Consider the following 13188-nt stretch of genomic DNA (forward strand, 5'->3'; position numbering starts at 1 on the left):
ATGAGTTTGATGCCAGCTATGGTGGTTCTCTACGAGAGCGTCTGTTTCAACCTTGATTCTGCGACTGAATCTGATGAGGCACCCGAAGACTGTGCATCTGGAGGGCCCATTCCCAGAGGCCTTTGGAAACCTGCCAGGGGAGGCAAGCTGGCTGAAGACGGGCTCCATCCATGCTGGTGCTCAAGTGGTCCCATTGACGATGCGCAAGGTTGATGGCCAGCTGACTGCAAGGTCCACCAAGACACAAACCACTGTCTTGGCAAGGAGTCGTCCACTTTTGTGAGGTATGATGCAGTTTATATACCACAGCGCCCTTTGCCGTACGTGCCCAGCGAACCGATGTAGCCGAACAGACGGCTCCGAGATTGAAGAGGCCTATGGTCTTTGCACACGGCAGAACTAGATTCTGGATTGGTCGGAATGGCCCCGCAGTAGACAGCGGTAGAATGACAATCACCGCATTATGCTGGCTCAGGGGTCCCATAACCTTCCCTCCTCCCCACGTTCTTTATGGAAAAATATGTCTGCCCTCTGTGCTAAGGGAGGATTGGGCCTTTGCCAGGCGCCAATCCCAGTTTCCAGTCCAGAGGGAGAAAGATGCTGGAAGGACACCGAGAGAACTAATGGGAGGCACCTTCCGGGGCCCCAGGCACAAGAACAGAGCATCCTTTTGAAAAATAAAAAAGCAGAACTTGTTTCTGTTTCAGCTAGAAAACACGAATTTATTCTCCCTACTGCAGCTTTTATTTTCCTGAACCGACTGTAATAAAAAGAACAAAACAATGCGGAACAGCGAGCCACCGTGGAACGTTGCCTCTGATGGGGCAAAAACCACAATCAGCAGCCGTTTGAAGATGCGTGAATGTTTAGGCTTCCTGTCTGATCTTGGACGATAGGTATCAGCAATCAAAAGATTGTATGAAAATCAAAAATAGGATTTCCCACTTGCCGTAGCTGGCCCTTTAAGCGGCAGCCGGGAACGGTTATTTTCAGAACGGTATCAAGTATTACAAAAAAACAACCCCACCGTTTTGAGTGTTCTTGGCTGCCGGATCTAACCCCCTCCAAAAATACCCTACAAATCAAGAAAAAGCATCCAACCAAAACACAAGATTGCTGTACAGTTTAGCACTGATCAACTTAAAGGTATTGGGTCTCTTAAACAATGTGCTTGGTCCCGTACGCGCAAATATTTTTAGATTCAACTTTTTCCCTTTTTTTTTTTTTGCTTGAAATCTTGAGGGAGTCAAGATAAGTTATCTTCACACTTTATTAAGGAACTCCAAGTTGAGAGAAGCAGGGATGTGAATTGAGTCCATGGTGAGAGAAGAAGGGCTGAACGGGAACAGCACGGGGAACATGTACTTAAAGTCGAGCAGAAGCTGCGGAGGGTCATTCCGTTCTTGCAAATGCGCCTGTGGGGAACAAGAAGGGGGGGGAGGGTATTAGCCTCTCTTGAAAGTGTGGGAGGCTTTTGAAGGATCATCCAGTTTGAAACACTCTTGTATGGTTTGCCCCTATCGTTGGGCTGGCTTCACTGAGGATCAGGGGGACTAATAGGACCATAGAGTTGGAAGTGGCCATACAGACCATCTAGTCCCACCCCCTGCTCAATGCAGGATCAGCCTCAAGAATCCAGGATAAGGATCTGTCCAGCTGCTGCTTGAAGACCAACAGTGAGGGGGAGCTCCCCACCTCCTTAGGCAGTCCCTTCCACTGCTGAACTAGATCCATAGAATCCTAGAGTGGGAAGGGGCCATGCAGGCCATCCAGTCCCACCTCCTGCTCAGTGCAAGATCAGCCCAAAGCATCCAGGATAAGGATCTGTCCAGCCACTACTTGAAGGCCACCAGTGAGGGGGAGCTCCCCACCTCCTGAGGCAGTCCCTTCCACTGCTGAACTAGACCCATAGAATCCTAGAGTGGGAAGGGGCCATGCAGGCCATCTAGTCCAACCCCCTGCACAATGCAGGATCAGCCTAGAACATCCATGAAAAAAATCTGTCCAGTTGCTGCTTAGACCACCAATGAGGCGGGAGCTCATGACCTTCTTTGGCATTTGATTCCATTGCTGGATTACTCTGACTGTAAAAATTTCCCCCCTAATATCTAGGCTGGTACTGACCTACATGTAGTTTAAAACCGTTACTGTGGGTCCTGTCCTCTGCTGCCAACAGGAACCGCTGCCCTCCTCCAAGTGCTAAATATTAAAATGGAAACTGAATAACGTGTGGATGAGTTTAAAAGATTTGGGGTCACCAGGGATGCTTTAGGATGCTTTGGGCTCATCCTGCGTTGAGCAGGGGGTAGGACTAGATGGCCTGTATGGCCCCTTCTAGCTCTATGGTTCTATGATTCTATGATAAAAAGCCCAGTGCAGATTCAGCCAAAGTTTCCTGATCTGGTACAGCTTGAATCAAGCGATGTGACGTGTCGATTTGTTTGGCTGATACGGGACACCTGAATCGGTTAAGCTGAAATAGCCTGCCAGGCAGCCGATTGGTTGATTCAAGCACCGATTTGAGTGGGCGAGTTTAGTTATATTTAGTCCGCCGCTTCTGGACATCTTGGGAATTGTTGTAGTTTTTGGTTTTAGGGGAATTTTTATGGGGGTATTTTATTGGGGGTTTTATATATGTTGTAACCCGCCACGAGCCATTGGGAGTGGCGGGCTAGAAATCTAAATATAATACTACTACTACTATTACTATTACTATTACTACTACTACTACTACTACTACTACTACTACTACTACTACTACTACTACTAATATTATCTGTGGGCCTATCCAAGCGGAATCGCCCATCCCTGCTTGGCATGTTTAATTCTTGGGATCTTGGGTGATAAAGCTGGGACAGATCTTTGCCTGAGATTCTGGGGAGCTGCCACCAGCTGAAATGGGCAGAACTGGTCTGGTTAGACCACAAGCCCATTTCAGAGTCAGGGCTGTTTCATGTGGTCCTACACAAACAGCACTGCACAAGAGGAGAGAATTCTTTCAGTTAAAATGGCCAAAGCTTTTTCTGTCGATAAGATTCTGGGGTCTCATTTTGGCTTCAAAAGCAATGCTGCTTCTATGTTTGCACCCTGTCACTCGCCCTGCCATGGGCCCTGAGACAGGGGGATACTACTGACTCCCCCCACCACACTGATGTGAAACCTGTCTCCGTCCCGTTCCGTGCAAAACTCACCTGAATGTTTCTTATGAATCCGACCGTCACGCGCTCTTCAAATTCATTCACTGGAGTGTAGAGATTCAGTATTTTTACAATCTGTTAAGAGGGGGAAATCAGACAGAGATTTTACTGTAGGAGATGCAGGGGTGGAATGCCTATGGAACAGAACTGTGCTAGCAGGAAAGCCTGACCTAGAAGCTAAAATGACTAAACTATCCATTGTGCTTTGATTGCATTATGAGAAGACAAAAGTCACTGGAAAAGGCAATGATGCTACGAAACGTTGGAAGGCCCAACAGGATGATGGGTGGACTCAGTCAAGGAAGCCTCAAGTTGTAAGACCTGGGCCAGGCTGTTAATGATAAGAACCTCTGCTTTAAGAACATGAGAGAAGCCATGTTGGATCAGGTCAATGGCCTATCTAGTCCAACACTGTATGTCACACAATGGCCAAAGCCCAGGTCCCCTCTGACTTACAAGGAGTCCTATGAATTAATGACATTCCCAAACATTCGGCATCCTTGGTGTTTGGGTGACAAGAGTGGGAGGGCTTCAGGAGGTCTGGCCCCTCTGGTGGTCCTCCTGATGGGCCCTGGGTTTAGACCACTGTGTGACATGGAGTATTGGACAGGATGGGACACTAGCCTGACTCAATGTGGCTTCTCTTGTGTTCTTACCTTTGTAGTTGGGAGATCTCAAGGACCCACCTGGAGCAACCCTAGTTTTGAAACGGTAACTTGTGAGGAGTGGGAAAAAGTTGAAATACATGGAAAAAAGCCTTCCTCCCTAAATCTTAACTACATCTCCCTGCCACTCCAGCGACCTCTCATTATAGATTAGCCCTTTTCAACCTTTTGACCATAGAGGTACCGCTGAAATATTGTGCAGATTTCGGGGTACCAGGAAGCGATATCAGTTGGCCATGCCTCCTTGACACCCCCCCCAGAAATGGGAGGAGCCTTGACCAGCAAATGTAAAATGACCAGGGGCCCTCCCCTTCCCACCCATCATTGGCCATTTGAGGGTGGGGGTTAACTTGTCCAAATAAGGCATGAATTTTTAAAGAAATAATAAAAAATACCTATTTTTCTTTTGTGCTCAGAGCTGGAAATGGCACACGGCGGGAAGGCTCTTCCCAGCCACCATTTTGAGAACTCTCACTCTGCAATACCATTGAGGGGCCTTTGTGGCGCTGTACAGCAGGGGTAGTCAACCTGTGGTCCTCCAGATGTCCATGGACTACAATTCCCATGAGCCCCTGCCACTGGCAGGGGCTCATGGGAATTGTAGTCCATGGACATCTGGAGGACCACAGGTTGTCTACCCCTACTGTACAGTACCGGGGTACCAAGTTGGGAAATCCTGCTGTAGACTGCAAGGGTGTGTAAGCAGCCAGATGAGCCCCAAAGGCGGATGACTGGCCCTTACCTGTGGTTAATTGGCCCTTACCTGTTGCGTTGTGAGGGATGTGCAGAGGGAGCAGATCGCCTCCGCATCTTCGGAGGTTTTCTTTTTCAGCTGCAGGAGCTGTGCTGCTTGGATGAGGGGCTCCATAGTCTCTGCAGCCCCGCTCTGCAGAAGGTTCTTCCCTCGTAGCCATTCTTCCAGTTGGCTGATGTTAAACCTGGAGCAGACAAGAGAAAAACCACACGTCAGGAGTCGGGACACGTCAGGCAGGAATTTGCCGGAAAGGTCTGGGATGTCTAACACACAAGGAGACTGCTCTTCTGCCGCGGGGCTCCAATGGGAATGAATGGGTTTGACACATGGTCTCATGGCAGGAGAATTAATTCTGGGTCTGGGTTTGCATCCTTGTGCAATTGTAAACGCTCCTGTTTCAGAATTAAGTTTCCAGGGAGATGCTGTCCCCACTGCACCATCATCCAAAAAAGCTCCTTAGGAGGATACACAGGACAGCCCCGTGATTACGACCACCTTCCTAGGGAGGTGCGCCTGTTGATCCTGCTGAATTCAGATTGATTTGAACCTTGGTCTTTCTCCCTCCCTCAACTGAAACAGAAAGCCTTCTGAACTTGATTGGGGAAGCTCAGAGGAGGAAGGGAGTGATGGTCAAGAAGCTGAACTACTTTTCCTGAACTAGCGAGGGGGGCAGGCGGGCGGGTGAAATCCAGCCGGCAATAGTGCTTTATTTCTTCTCTTTTGACTCCCGAGCTAGCAGCAGCCTCTCAGGGAACAAGGCAATTCTCTGCTGAGAGTAGTATGGGCTTCTGGAGCGTAGTCACTTTAAAACAGGGAGGGAAGCCTTGCAACCGGGACTCAGGAAGCCCTGGCCAATTAGGGAAGGGTGCTTGCTATGTCAGCGTTGCAGTTACGGAGCGGGAAGTTAATTTGCAAAAAGCAGAAATCTACACTTATACTGGTGGTGGTCTTTCAAATATCAAGGGTTATATCCACTCCTGGATATTGTGGGGGAAAGGTAGGGTCACTGCAGATCAATCATGCATGTTGCAGGGGGGAAATTTAAAGCGCTTAAATTCAGTGTTGACGGGAGGGATTTATTTGGGCTGGGAGTGGATAAAAAGCCCCGTGCAGACTCTACGCAGGATTGCTATCCAGAGGCAGGCAAGGCAGACCACCTCTGTTCCTTTCGTGCCTTGGGTTCCCTACTGGGTCATGATAAGCAGGCTGTGCCTTGGAGGCATGTTCCACCCCATCCCCCCAATCGCACCTGAGTTGCATCCCTGTGCTCCACGAACACACATCCTTCCTCAGCAGCAGGTTGTTCAAGGCCACGGCGTTGATCATGTAGAAGAGCTGCTTGAAGACCTGCTGGATGATCTCTGGGTCGAGGCCCTGGTCGCACATGATGCCGTGGAAGGCGTTCAGCTGGCGGACGATTGCTTCCAAGCTGAACGTGTTTTCCTCCGTGCTGGACGACCGCTTTCGGTAGCCCATGGGCTTCACGCCCGACAAGCCTTGGATGCTCTCGTTTTCCAACACCGCGGTCACTGGGGGAAGGAAGGGAAACCACTGTAAAAAGGCGGACGGGGAAAGCTGCAAGGGCAGCGTTTTGGAGGTGGTGCTTCTCGACACAAACAGCTGCAAGCCCCCACTCCCAAACCAGGTTTACTTTTAAAAATGACACGTAGTTTGCATTCCAGTACCAAGAGCAGATTGCAAAGGGTTGTAATTTTAGTGGCAAATCAATACAACTGTTAGGGTGGACTGTAAGAAGCAACTAAGAGCCAGGGACTCTTGCACTAAAGACCTGCCCTGAGCCAACCTGGAAGGGCAGGCGAGAAAAATAAAGTTCTATATTATTATCAGTCAATTTTCTTGCTGCCGGCACAGAAAGGATATTTTCACTTAGTATTCCTGTCCTGATCTGTGTAGCCCGGACTAGTCTGCTCACATCAGATCTCAGATGCTAAGCACCTGGCGAAGAGGAGGTTGAGAGGGGAGCGAATTGCTCTCTTTAAGCATCTGAAAGGTTGGCACTTGGAGGGAGGCAGGGAAAGGTTTCTGTTTGCAACAGAGGAGAGGACCTGTAGCAATGGCTTTAAACTATGTGTAGACTACTGGCTAGATATCTGGAAAATTGTTTTTCACATCCAGAGTAGTCCAGAAGTGGAATTGCCTGCCTAAGTAGGTGGCCGTCATTGGTGGTCTTTAAGCAGCCGCTGGAAAGATACTTCTCATGGATGCTTTAGGTGGGGGTGAGAATGTACGCAATTCTGCTTCTCAACCATATTCTGCACAATAGCGCCACTTCTGGGGTTCCTTAAAGCCTGAGGAATGTTTCAGGGGGTTCTCAATGGTAAAAAAGTTGAGAAAGGCTGCACAAGGCAGATTCTGCATTGAGCAGGGGGATGGACTAGATGGCCTGTAACGGCCCTTCCAACTCTATGATTCTGAGATTCTGGTCTATGATTCTATGGATGGGCCCATACGGAAGCACAGAGGCAGGCAACAGCAAACCATCTCAGTTTCTCCCTTGCCTTGAAAACCTTAATGGGGTTGCCATAAGTCAGCTGCGACTTGACAGCACTTCACACCCCCCTCCCCTGTTCCTTCCTGCAGCAGTGTGCGGAGATGCCTACAGAGCATTAAACTGCTGTGGGACAACCAGAACATCTAGAATCCAATTTAAGATCCAGTAAAAATTCCAAAACACCCGTGGTGAGGAGATAGACTCAGTTCCCACAGCGGTGCTAACGTAATGCTCCCAAGAACGTCATATTTTTAACTGATTAAAGAGCTGAAGGGGAAAGGGGAATTGATGAAAGTTCATGAATTCCGACAGACTGGAAAATGAACTAATAGAAGAGAGATGAAATCAGGGCTAGAAGTATTCCTTGATGGTCTAATGTGGAAGTGCAAATACGGCATGGGGCAGAGGTTTTTAGAACCAGGGGTGTTTTTATAGAATCATAGAGTTGGAAGGGGTCATACAGGCCATCTAGTCCAACCCCCTGCTCTACGCAGGATCAGCCCTAAGCATCCTAAAGCATCCAAGAAAAGTGTGCATCCAACCTTTGCTTGAAGACTGCCAGTGAGGGGGAGCTCACCACCTCCTTAGGCAGCCTATTCCACTGCTGAACTACTCTGACTGTGAAAATTTTTTTCCTGATATCTAGCCTATATCGTTGTACTTGTAGTTTAAACCCATTACTGCGTGTCCTCTCCTCTGCAGCCAATGGAAACAGCATCCTGCCCTCCTCCAAGTGACACCCTTTCAAATACTTAAAGGGGGCTATCATGTCCCCTCTCATACTTTCAAATACAAATACACCCTTTCAAATACTTAAAGGGGGCTATCATGTCCCCTCCTTTTCTCCAGGCTGAACATTCCCAAGTCCCTCAACCTATCTTCATAGGGCTTGGTCCCTTGGCCCCAGATCATCCTCCTTTTCTCCAGGCTCTCTTGTCAGAGCTCTCTCAGCCCCACCTCCCTCACAGGGGGTCTGTGGCTGCAGCGTTCTGGCTCTTGGCACCACCCGTCAAGGGCTCTATTTCTCCAAATGCCCCACCCAAGCGACGTTCAAGGGGACTGCTGTGGCCCTTTCACCTATCATGGGCTGCAAGACGCCTTCTGCGATCTTAATGAGCTGCTGGTAGATCTGGATGGAGAGATCGCTGAGAACCTGGCGGTACTCGGTGAGGTCAAAGTTCGTCAGACAGTGTTCGTTCTGCTTGGGGGTGTTCTGGGTCATGAAGCCCTGAAAAGAGACAGAGAAGCACAATTCAGCCAGCGTTGGTCAGATCAGAAGCATCATTGGTACATTGGTACATCTGGACCCTCGATCCCAACGGGAAAGAGTTCTTGGCCCTCTATAGTTGGACAGAGGGAGAGGGTGGGGGGTTAGAACTCTGCATCGCCATCTTTTAATGCTTAGGGTTCATGTAAATTTTTAATGGGATCCTACTGGTTCTTACCGATTTACGGTGAACCGCCACGCGTCTGAACGAAATGCAGCGGTATATAAGTGCAAAAATAAATAAATAAATCACAATTGGAGGTGCGAAACCATGGAGGAAGCTAACACGGCTCTTTTGAGCTTCCACTTTGGGCTACTGTGAAATCTTTCCCATGGGATGTGGACGTGGGGGAACCAGTTTTAGCGGCCTCCCCAAACCTTGCCGCAATCAGGGAGCGCGTTTGGCGCTGTGCCTGAATGGCGAGACTTTTTGTGTAGCGTGCTTGTGATTCTGTGGAACATGAAGGCGGCCACTGTGCCAGTTTTCCTGAGTGCCGAAAGGGTCTGCGGAAGCACCACGCAACGGGCTGCAGGCCAAATCAGGGAGATGTTTCCGGAAGCGGGACGATCCAGCTTCCCTTGTGTCCTCTCACCGTATCTCCGCTGTATTGCTTCAGACAGTGCAGGAGGCGGCAGGCGTTGGACAGCCAAAACGACGTCATCTCGAAGTCATCGTTATGCTTCTGCAAAGACCCCAAGGAAAACATTTGCTTTATTTATTTAGAGAGGTTTTTGGATACCCCACATTTCACCACCTGAGGGAGTCCCAAGGTGGCTTCCAACCCCCTTTGCCTTCTCCCCACAACAGACACCCTGTGAGGTAGGTAGGGCAGAAAGAGCTCTGCTCTGTGAGAACAGCCCTAAGGGAACTGGGACTGGCCCAAGTGCTGCATGTGGAGAAGCAGGGAATCAAACCCAACTCTCCAGGTTAAAATCTGCTGCTCTTAACTACATCAAGTTGGATGGGGCAGATACATTTTCGGTCCTGTTGATCGGCAGGACTCAGACTAATGGATATAAACTACAGCCCAGGGGGCTTCTAGGAAAAGCTGAAGGCAGCAGGAAAAGAGGAAGACCCAACATGAGATGGACTTATTTATTTATTGCATGGTGCATATGTAACATGGCCATGAGATCCTGTCTGGCAGCCACGGAACAGACGTTCAGAGGTGGTCTGCCACTGGCTGCCCTTGTCTCATGACCCTGGTGTTCCTTGGGGGGGGGTCTCCCTTACAAATGCTGGCCTGGGCCAATCCTGCTTCTGGAATCTCATGGGGTGTGGCTTGCCTGGGCTATCCAGGTTGACACAAGATGGATGGGACTCCATCCAGGAAGCCCGGGCCATCAGTTTGCAGGACCTGACCATGGCAATTAACAACAGGATGATTTGGAAGTCACAAATTTGTAGGGTCACTGTGTCAGAAGCGACACAACACCACCAAACTCGCACAAAAATTGTCTAAATTTGAGGGGAAATTCCTGAAGGTCAGGCATGTTCTGCAGTGGTGTGGTTTCCCTTGTGACATGGTGGATTCTTTGTTGTGGGTTTTTTTTTAAGTATCCAACTAGATGGCAACATGTTGAGGGGTCAGTTTTTTATTTATTTATTATGAGGATTTCTATAACAGCCAAGCTGGCTCGGGGTGGTGAACAACTTGATAAATAAAACGTAATTGTTAAAGGCAACGCTGTAAAAAGAACAAAATGAATTAAAATAGCTGGGGTGCTTGTGTTGGCGGTGTGTGTGTGTGTGTGTGTGTGTGTGTGGACTAGATGAGGCTGGTGGTCCCTTCCAATTCTGACATTAAATAAATAAAGAACAACCCCCCCCCCCCATGGCAGCATTCATTAAAAAAAGCCCTCCAAACAAGGAGCGCTTGCTTTCTCTTTGGTGTTTTCTTTTGCTTACCTTTAATACTTTTTTAATGCCGTTGATGGTCGAGGTAAGCAAGGAGTGTACTTTGTGATCGTCGTTGATGTAGTCAGCATGCCTGATGCACATGTAGAGGATGTAGGCCGGGAGGCAGGGCACCGTGGCAGAGACCGCCTGGGGCTTCAGCTCTGGGACAGCAGAAGAGAAAGCCTTGCCAACAACCTGGCATCTGAGCAGCAGGAACACACACACACATCTCTCTCTCTCTCTCGCTCTCTCTCTCTCTCTCTCATGCACGCACACACAAACACACACACACCCCTGTTGCATAAATGCTAATGACTAAATGACACAATTGCTGGCATTTTTCTTTCAGTGCTTTCATCCCCAACAATTATCACCCATCCATTTACTTCATTATCATCACTACTTCCTTTCTTCCAGTATACTTTCAATATATGAAAGGTCATCTGTCTCTTTAGTGCATTCTTCCTTCTTTACTTCCATTACCTGTCATCATTATCTTCCTTCTTTAAAGTACACCAACTTACACTTTCAGTATATTAAAGTATCTTTAACCTTCCTTAACCTTTAACGTTTAACCTTTAACGGTCATGACTGGGGAAGGCACTGGCAAACCACCCCGTATTGAGTCTGCCATGAAAACGCTAGAGGGCGTCACCCCAAGGGTCAGACATGACTCGGTGCTTGCACAGGGGATACCTTTACCTTTACCTTTTAACCTTCCTTCCTTCCTTCCTTCCTTCCTTCCTTCCTTCCTTCCTTCCTTCCTTCCTTCCTTCCTTCCTTCCTTCCTTCCTTCCTTCCTTCCTTCCTTCCTTCCTTCCTTCCTTCCTTCCTTCCTTCCTTCCGGGTGGGGGGTTCTCAACAGCCCTGGCAGGGTTTCCCGAATGAGTAGGAGTTAATTAATTTTTAATATAATTTAAAAATGTGTTAAATATATATTGGGTAATATATGGCCATATATGATCATATTGATCATGTGGCCAATGATGGACCTGGAGAGGATGGGAAGGGATACACAGCTATGCTTCCCAAACATATTCTGCACAAACATGCCACTCTGGGGGTTTCTCGACAGTAAAAATATCTGAGAAAGGCTGCTCTAGGGGATTCTGAAACACACTGAGCAGACAAGGGGATTAGCTGGAAACCAGAGCCACATAACACTTTACTTGAAGATGTGCATTTCAAGGAAAGATGAGTAAGGTAAAGGTATCCCCTGTGCAAGCACCGGGTCATGTCTGACCCTTGGGGTGACGCCCTCTAGCGTTTTCATGGCAGACTCAATACGGGGTGCTTTGCCAGTGCCTTCTCCAGTCATTACCGTTTACCCCCCAACAAGCTGGGTACTCATTTTACCCACCTCGGAAGGAAGGCTGAGTCAACCTTGAGCCGGGTGCTGGGATTGAACTCCCAGCCTCATGGGCAGAGCTTCAGACTGCATGTCTGCTGCCTTACCACTCTGCGCCACAAGAGGCTCATGAAAGATGAGTAGTTCTACACCATTGCTTCCCTAGGAAACCTTCTCCACCGTTACATCCAGAATCCCCACTGGAAAGCTTGGAGGCTTACGGGCAAACGGAGAGTACTTTTACCTGCGATGAGATTTCGGATGAGCAGCGGCTCATCTTCTTTGTAGTACTCCAGCATCCCCTGGAACTCTTTCTCCTTCCTCTGGACAGCAACTTGCCGGGTGAGTTCGTGCTCCGGCTTTTCTGGCCGAACGCTGACTTGGTTTGCTGAGAAGAACACGAGGGTACAAATATGAACAGGACGGATGAGACTGCAGAAAACCAGGCATTGAAATGACACACCAGCAGGCAGAATCCATTCATTCATTCATTCATTCATTCATTCATTCATTCATTCATTCATTCATTCATTCATTCATTCATTTGGATTTTTATACCGCCCATTGTTTGCAGCTCTGGGCAGTTTACATGGAACAATGAATGAATGAATGAATGAATGAATGAATGAATGAATGAATGAATGAATGAATGAATGATAACAACAACAATCTCAGAGGCTGTGCAAGGTCAGCCCTGGTTAGCACATTGGATGGGAGACCACCAAAGACTTCCAGGGTTGCTGCACAGGAGCCAGGGATGGCCAACCACCTCTGAACATCTCGTGCTTCGAAAGCCCTCTTGGTTGTGACTTGACAGCAGAACAAAAAAAGCCGACGAAACTCAAAGGGCTGGGGAAAGTATAATTGTTGCTTGGGATGCTTAAGCTGACGGCAGCGATTCAGCACATTTTAAGCTAGTCGTTTCTGAAAGTCAGAAATCTGCTGAGGCAGACGTCATGGGGTGAAACGCTTAGTTGCGGCCCATAGAACTGCACGCTTATCGTAGCTCTGGCCCCAAAATGAGACACAGTTATGATCGGGGCTAGCCTGCGCAGTGTCTGGCATCCAAATAATCTGATGTGCAGACTGGAATCTGAAGCCAATGCTTGGAACCCCATGTTCAAAGCCAGCAAATGAAAAGAATCTCTCTTTTCAGTAACTTCTGGCCAGGCTTCTTTTCCTCTCTCCCCACACCTCCTAGGAAGGAAACTCCACAAAACTGTGCAAGAGATACTTAGAAGTATCTCTACGATTGAGAGGCCAGAACAGCAGGCAAGAGGGAGGGAAGGACCTGGCCTTCACCTGCCCCTGGTTCATCTTTACTGCGACTTGCAGAAAAACACACAATGACTTCACCTGGTCTTATTGTGCCATGATATTCCTTGGAGGAGAGGACCCAGCCCAAACCACCATGCCACCAACCGAGCACAGCATGCACACAGATATAAATACCCTCTTCTGTTTGACCCTTAGAACTCAAGATTATGGATACTGTAGCTGACCATAAAGACAGATAAGGGGGTTCTAGATCAAATCCAGGCCTTA

At 48.4% G+C, this 13188-nt stretch overlaps 1 protein-coding gene across 7 annotated transcripts in view; it reads right to left on the bottom strand.

Moving 5' to 3' along the window:
- Nucleotides 1–1252: 1252 nt before the first annotated feature.
- Nucleotides 1253–13188, bottom strand: part of MYO5B (myosin VB) — a 296164-nt gene continuing 284228 nt past the window's right edge. For all 7 annotated transcript variants that reach the window (XM_077346770.1, XM_077346774.1, XM_077346771.1 and 4 more), the window contains 8 exons: nt 11888–12031; nt 10305–10456; nt 8989–9078; nt 8206–8356; nt 5866–6145; nt 4626–4800; nt 3192–3272; nt 1253–1415 (listed from right to left, as the gene is read on the bottom strand). In XM_077346770.1, coding sequence (XP_077202885.1) covers nt 1263–1415; nt 3192–3272; nt 4626–4800; nt 5866–6145; nt 8206–8356; nt 8989–9078; nt 10305–10456; nt 11888–12031 — 1226 coding nt within the window. In that variant the 3' untranslated portion in view covers nt 1253–1262. The remainder of the gene's footprint in view (nt 1416–3191; nt 3273–4625; nt 4801–5865; nt 6146–8205; nt 8357–8988; nt 9079–10304; nt 10457–11887; nt 12032–13188) is intronic.

The sequence above is a fragment of the Paroedura picta genome, chromosome 7 (genome assembly GCF_049243985.1).
Source record: "Paroedura picta isolate Pp20150507F chromosome 7, Ppicta_v3.0, whole genome shotgun sequence".
Taxonomy (NCBI): Eukaryota; Metazoa; Chordata; class Lepidosauria; order Squamata; family Gekkonidae; genus Paroedura; species Paroedura picta.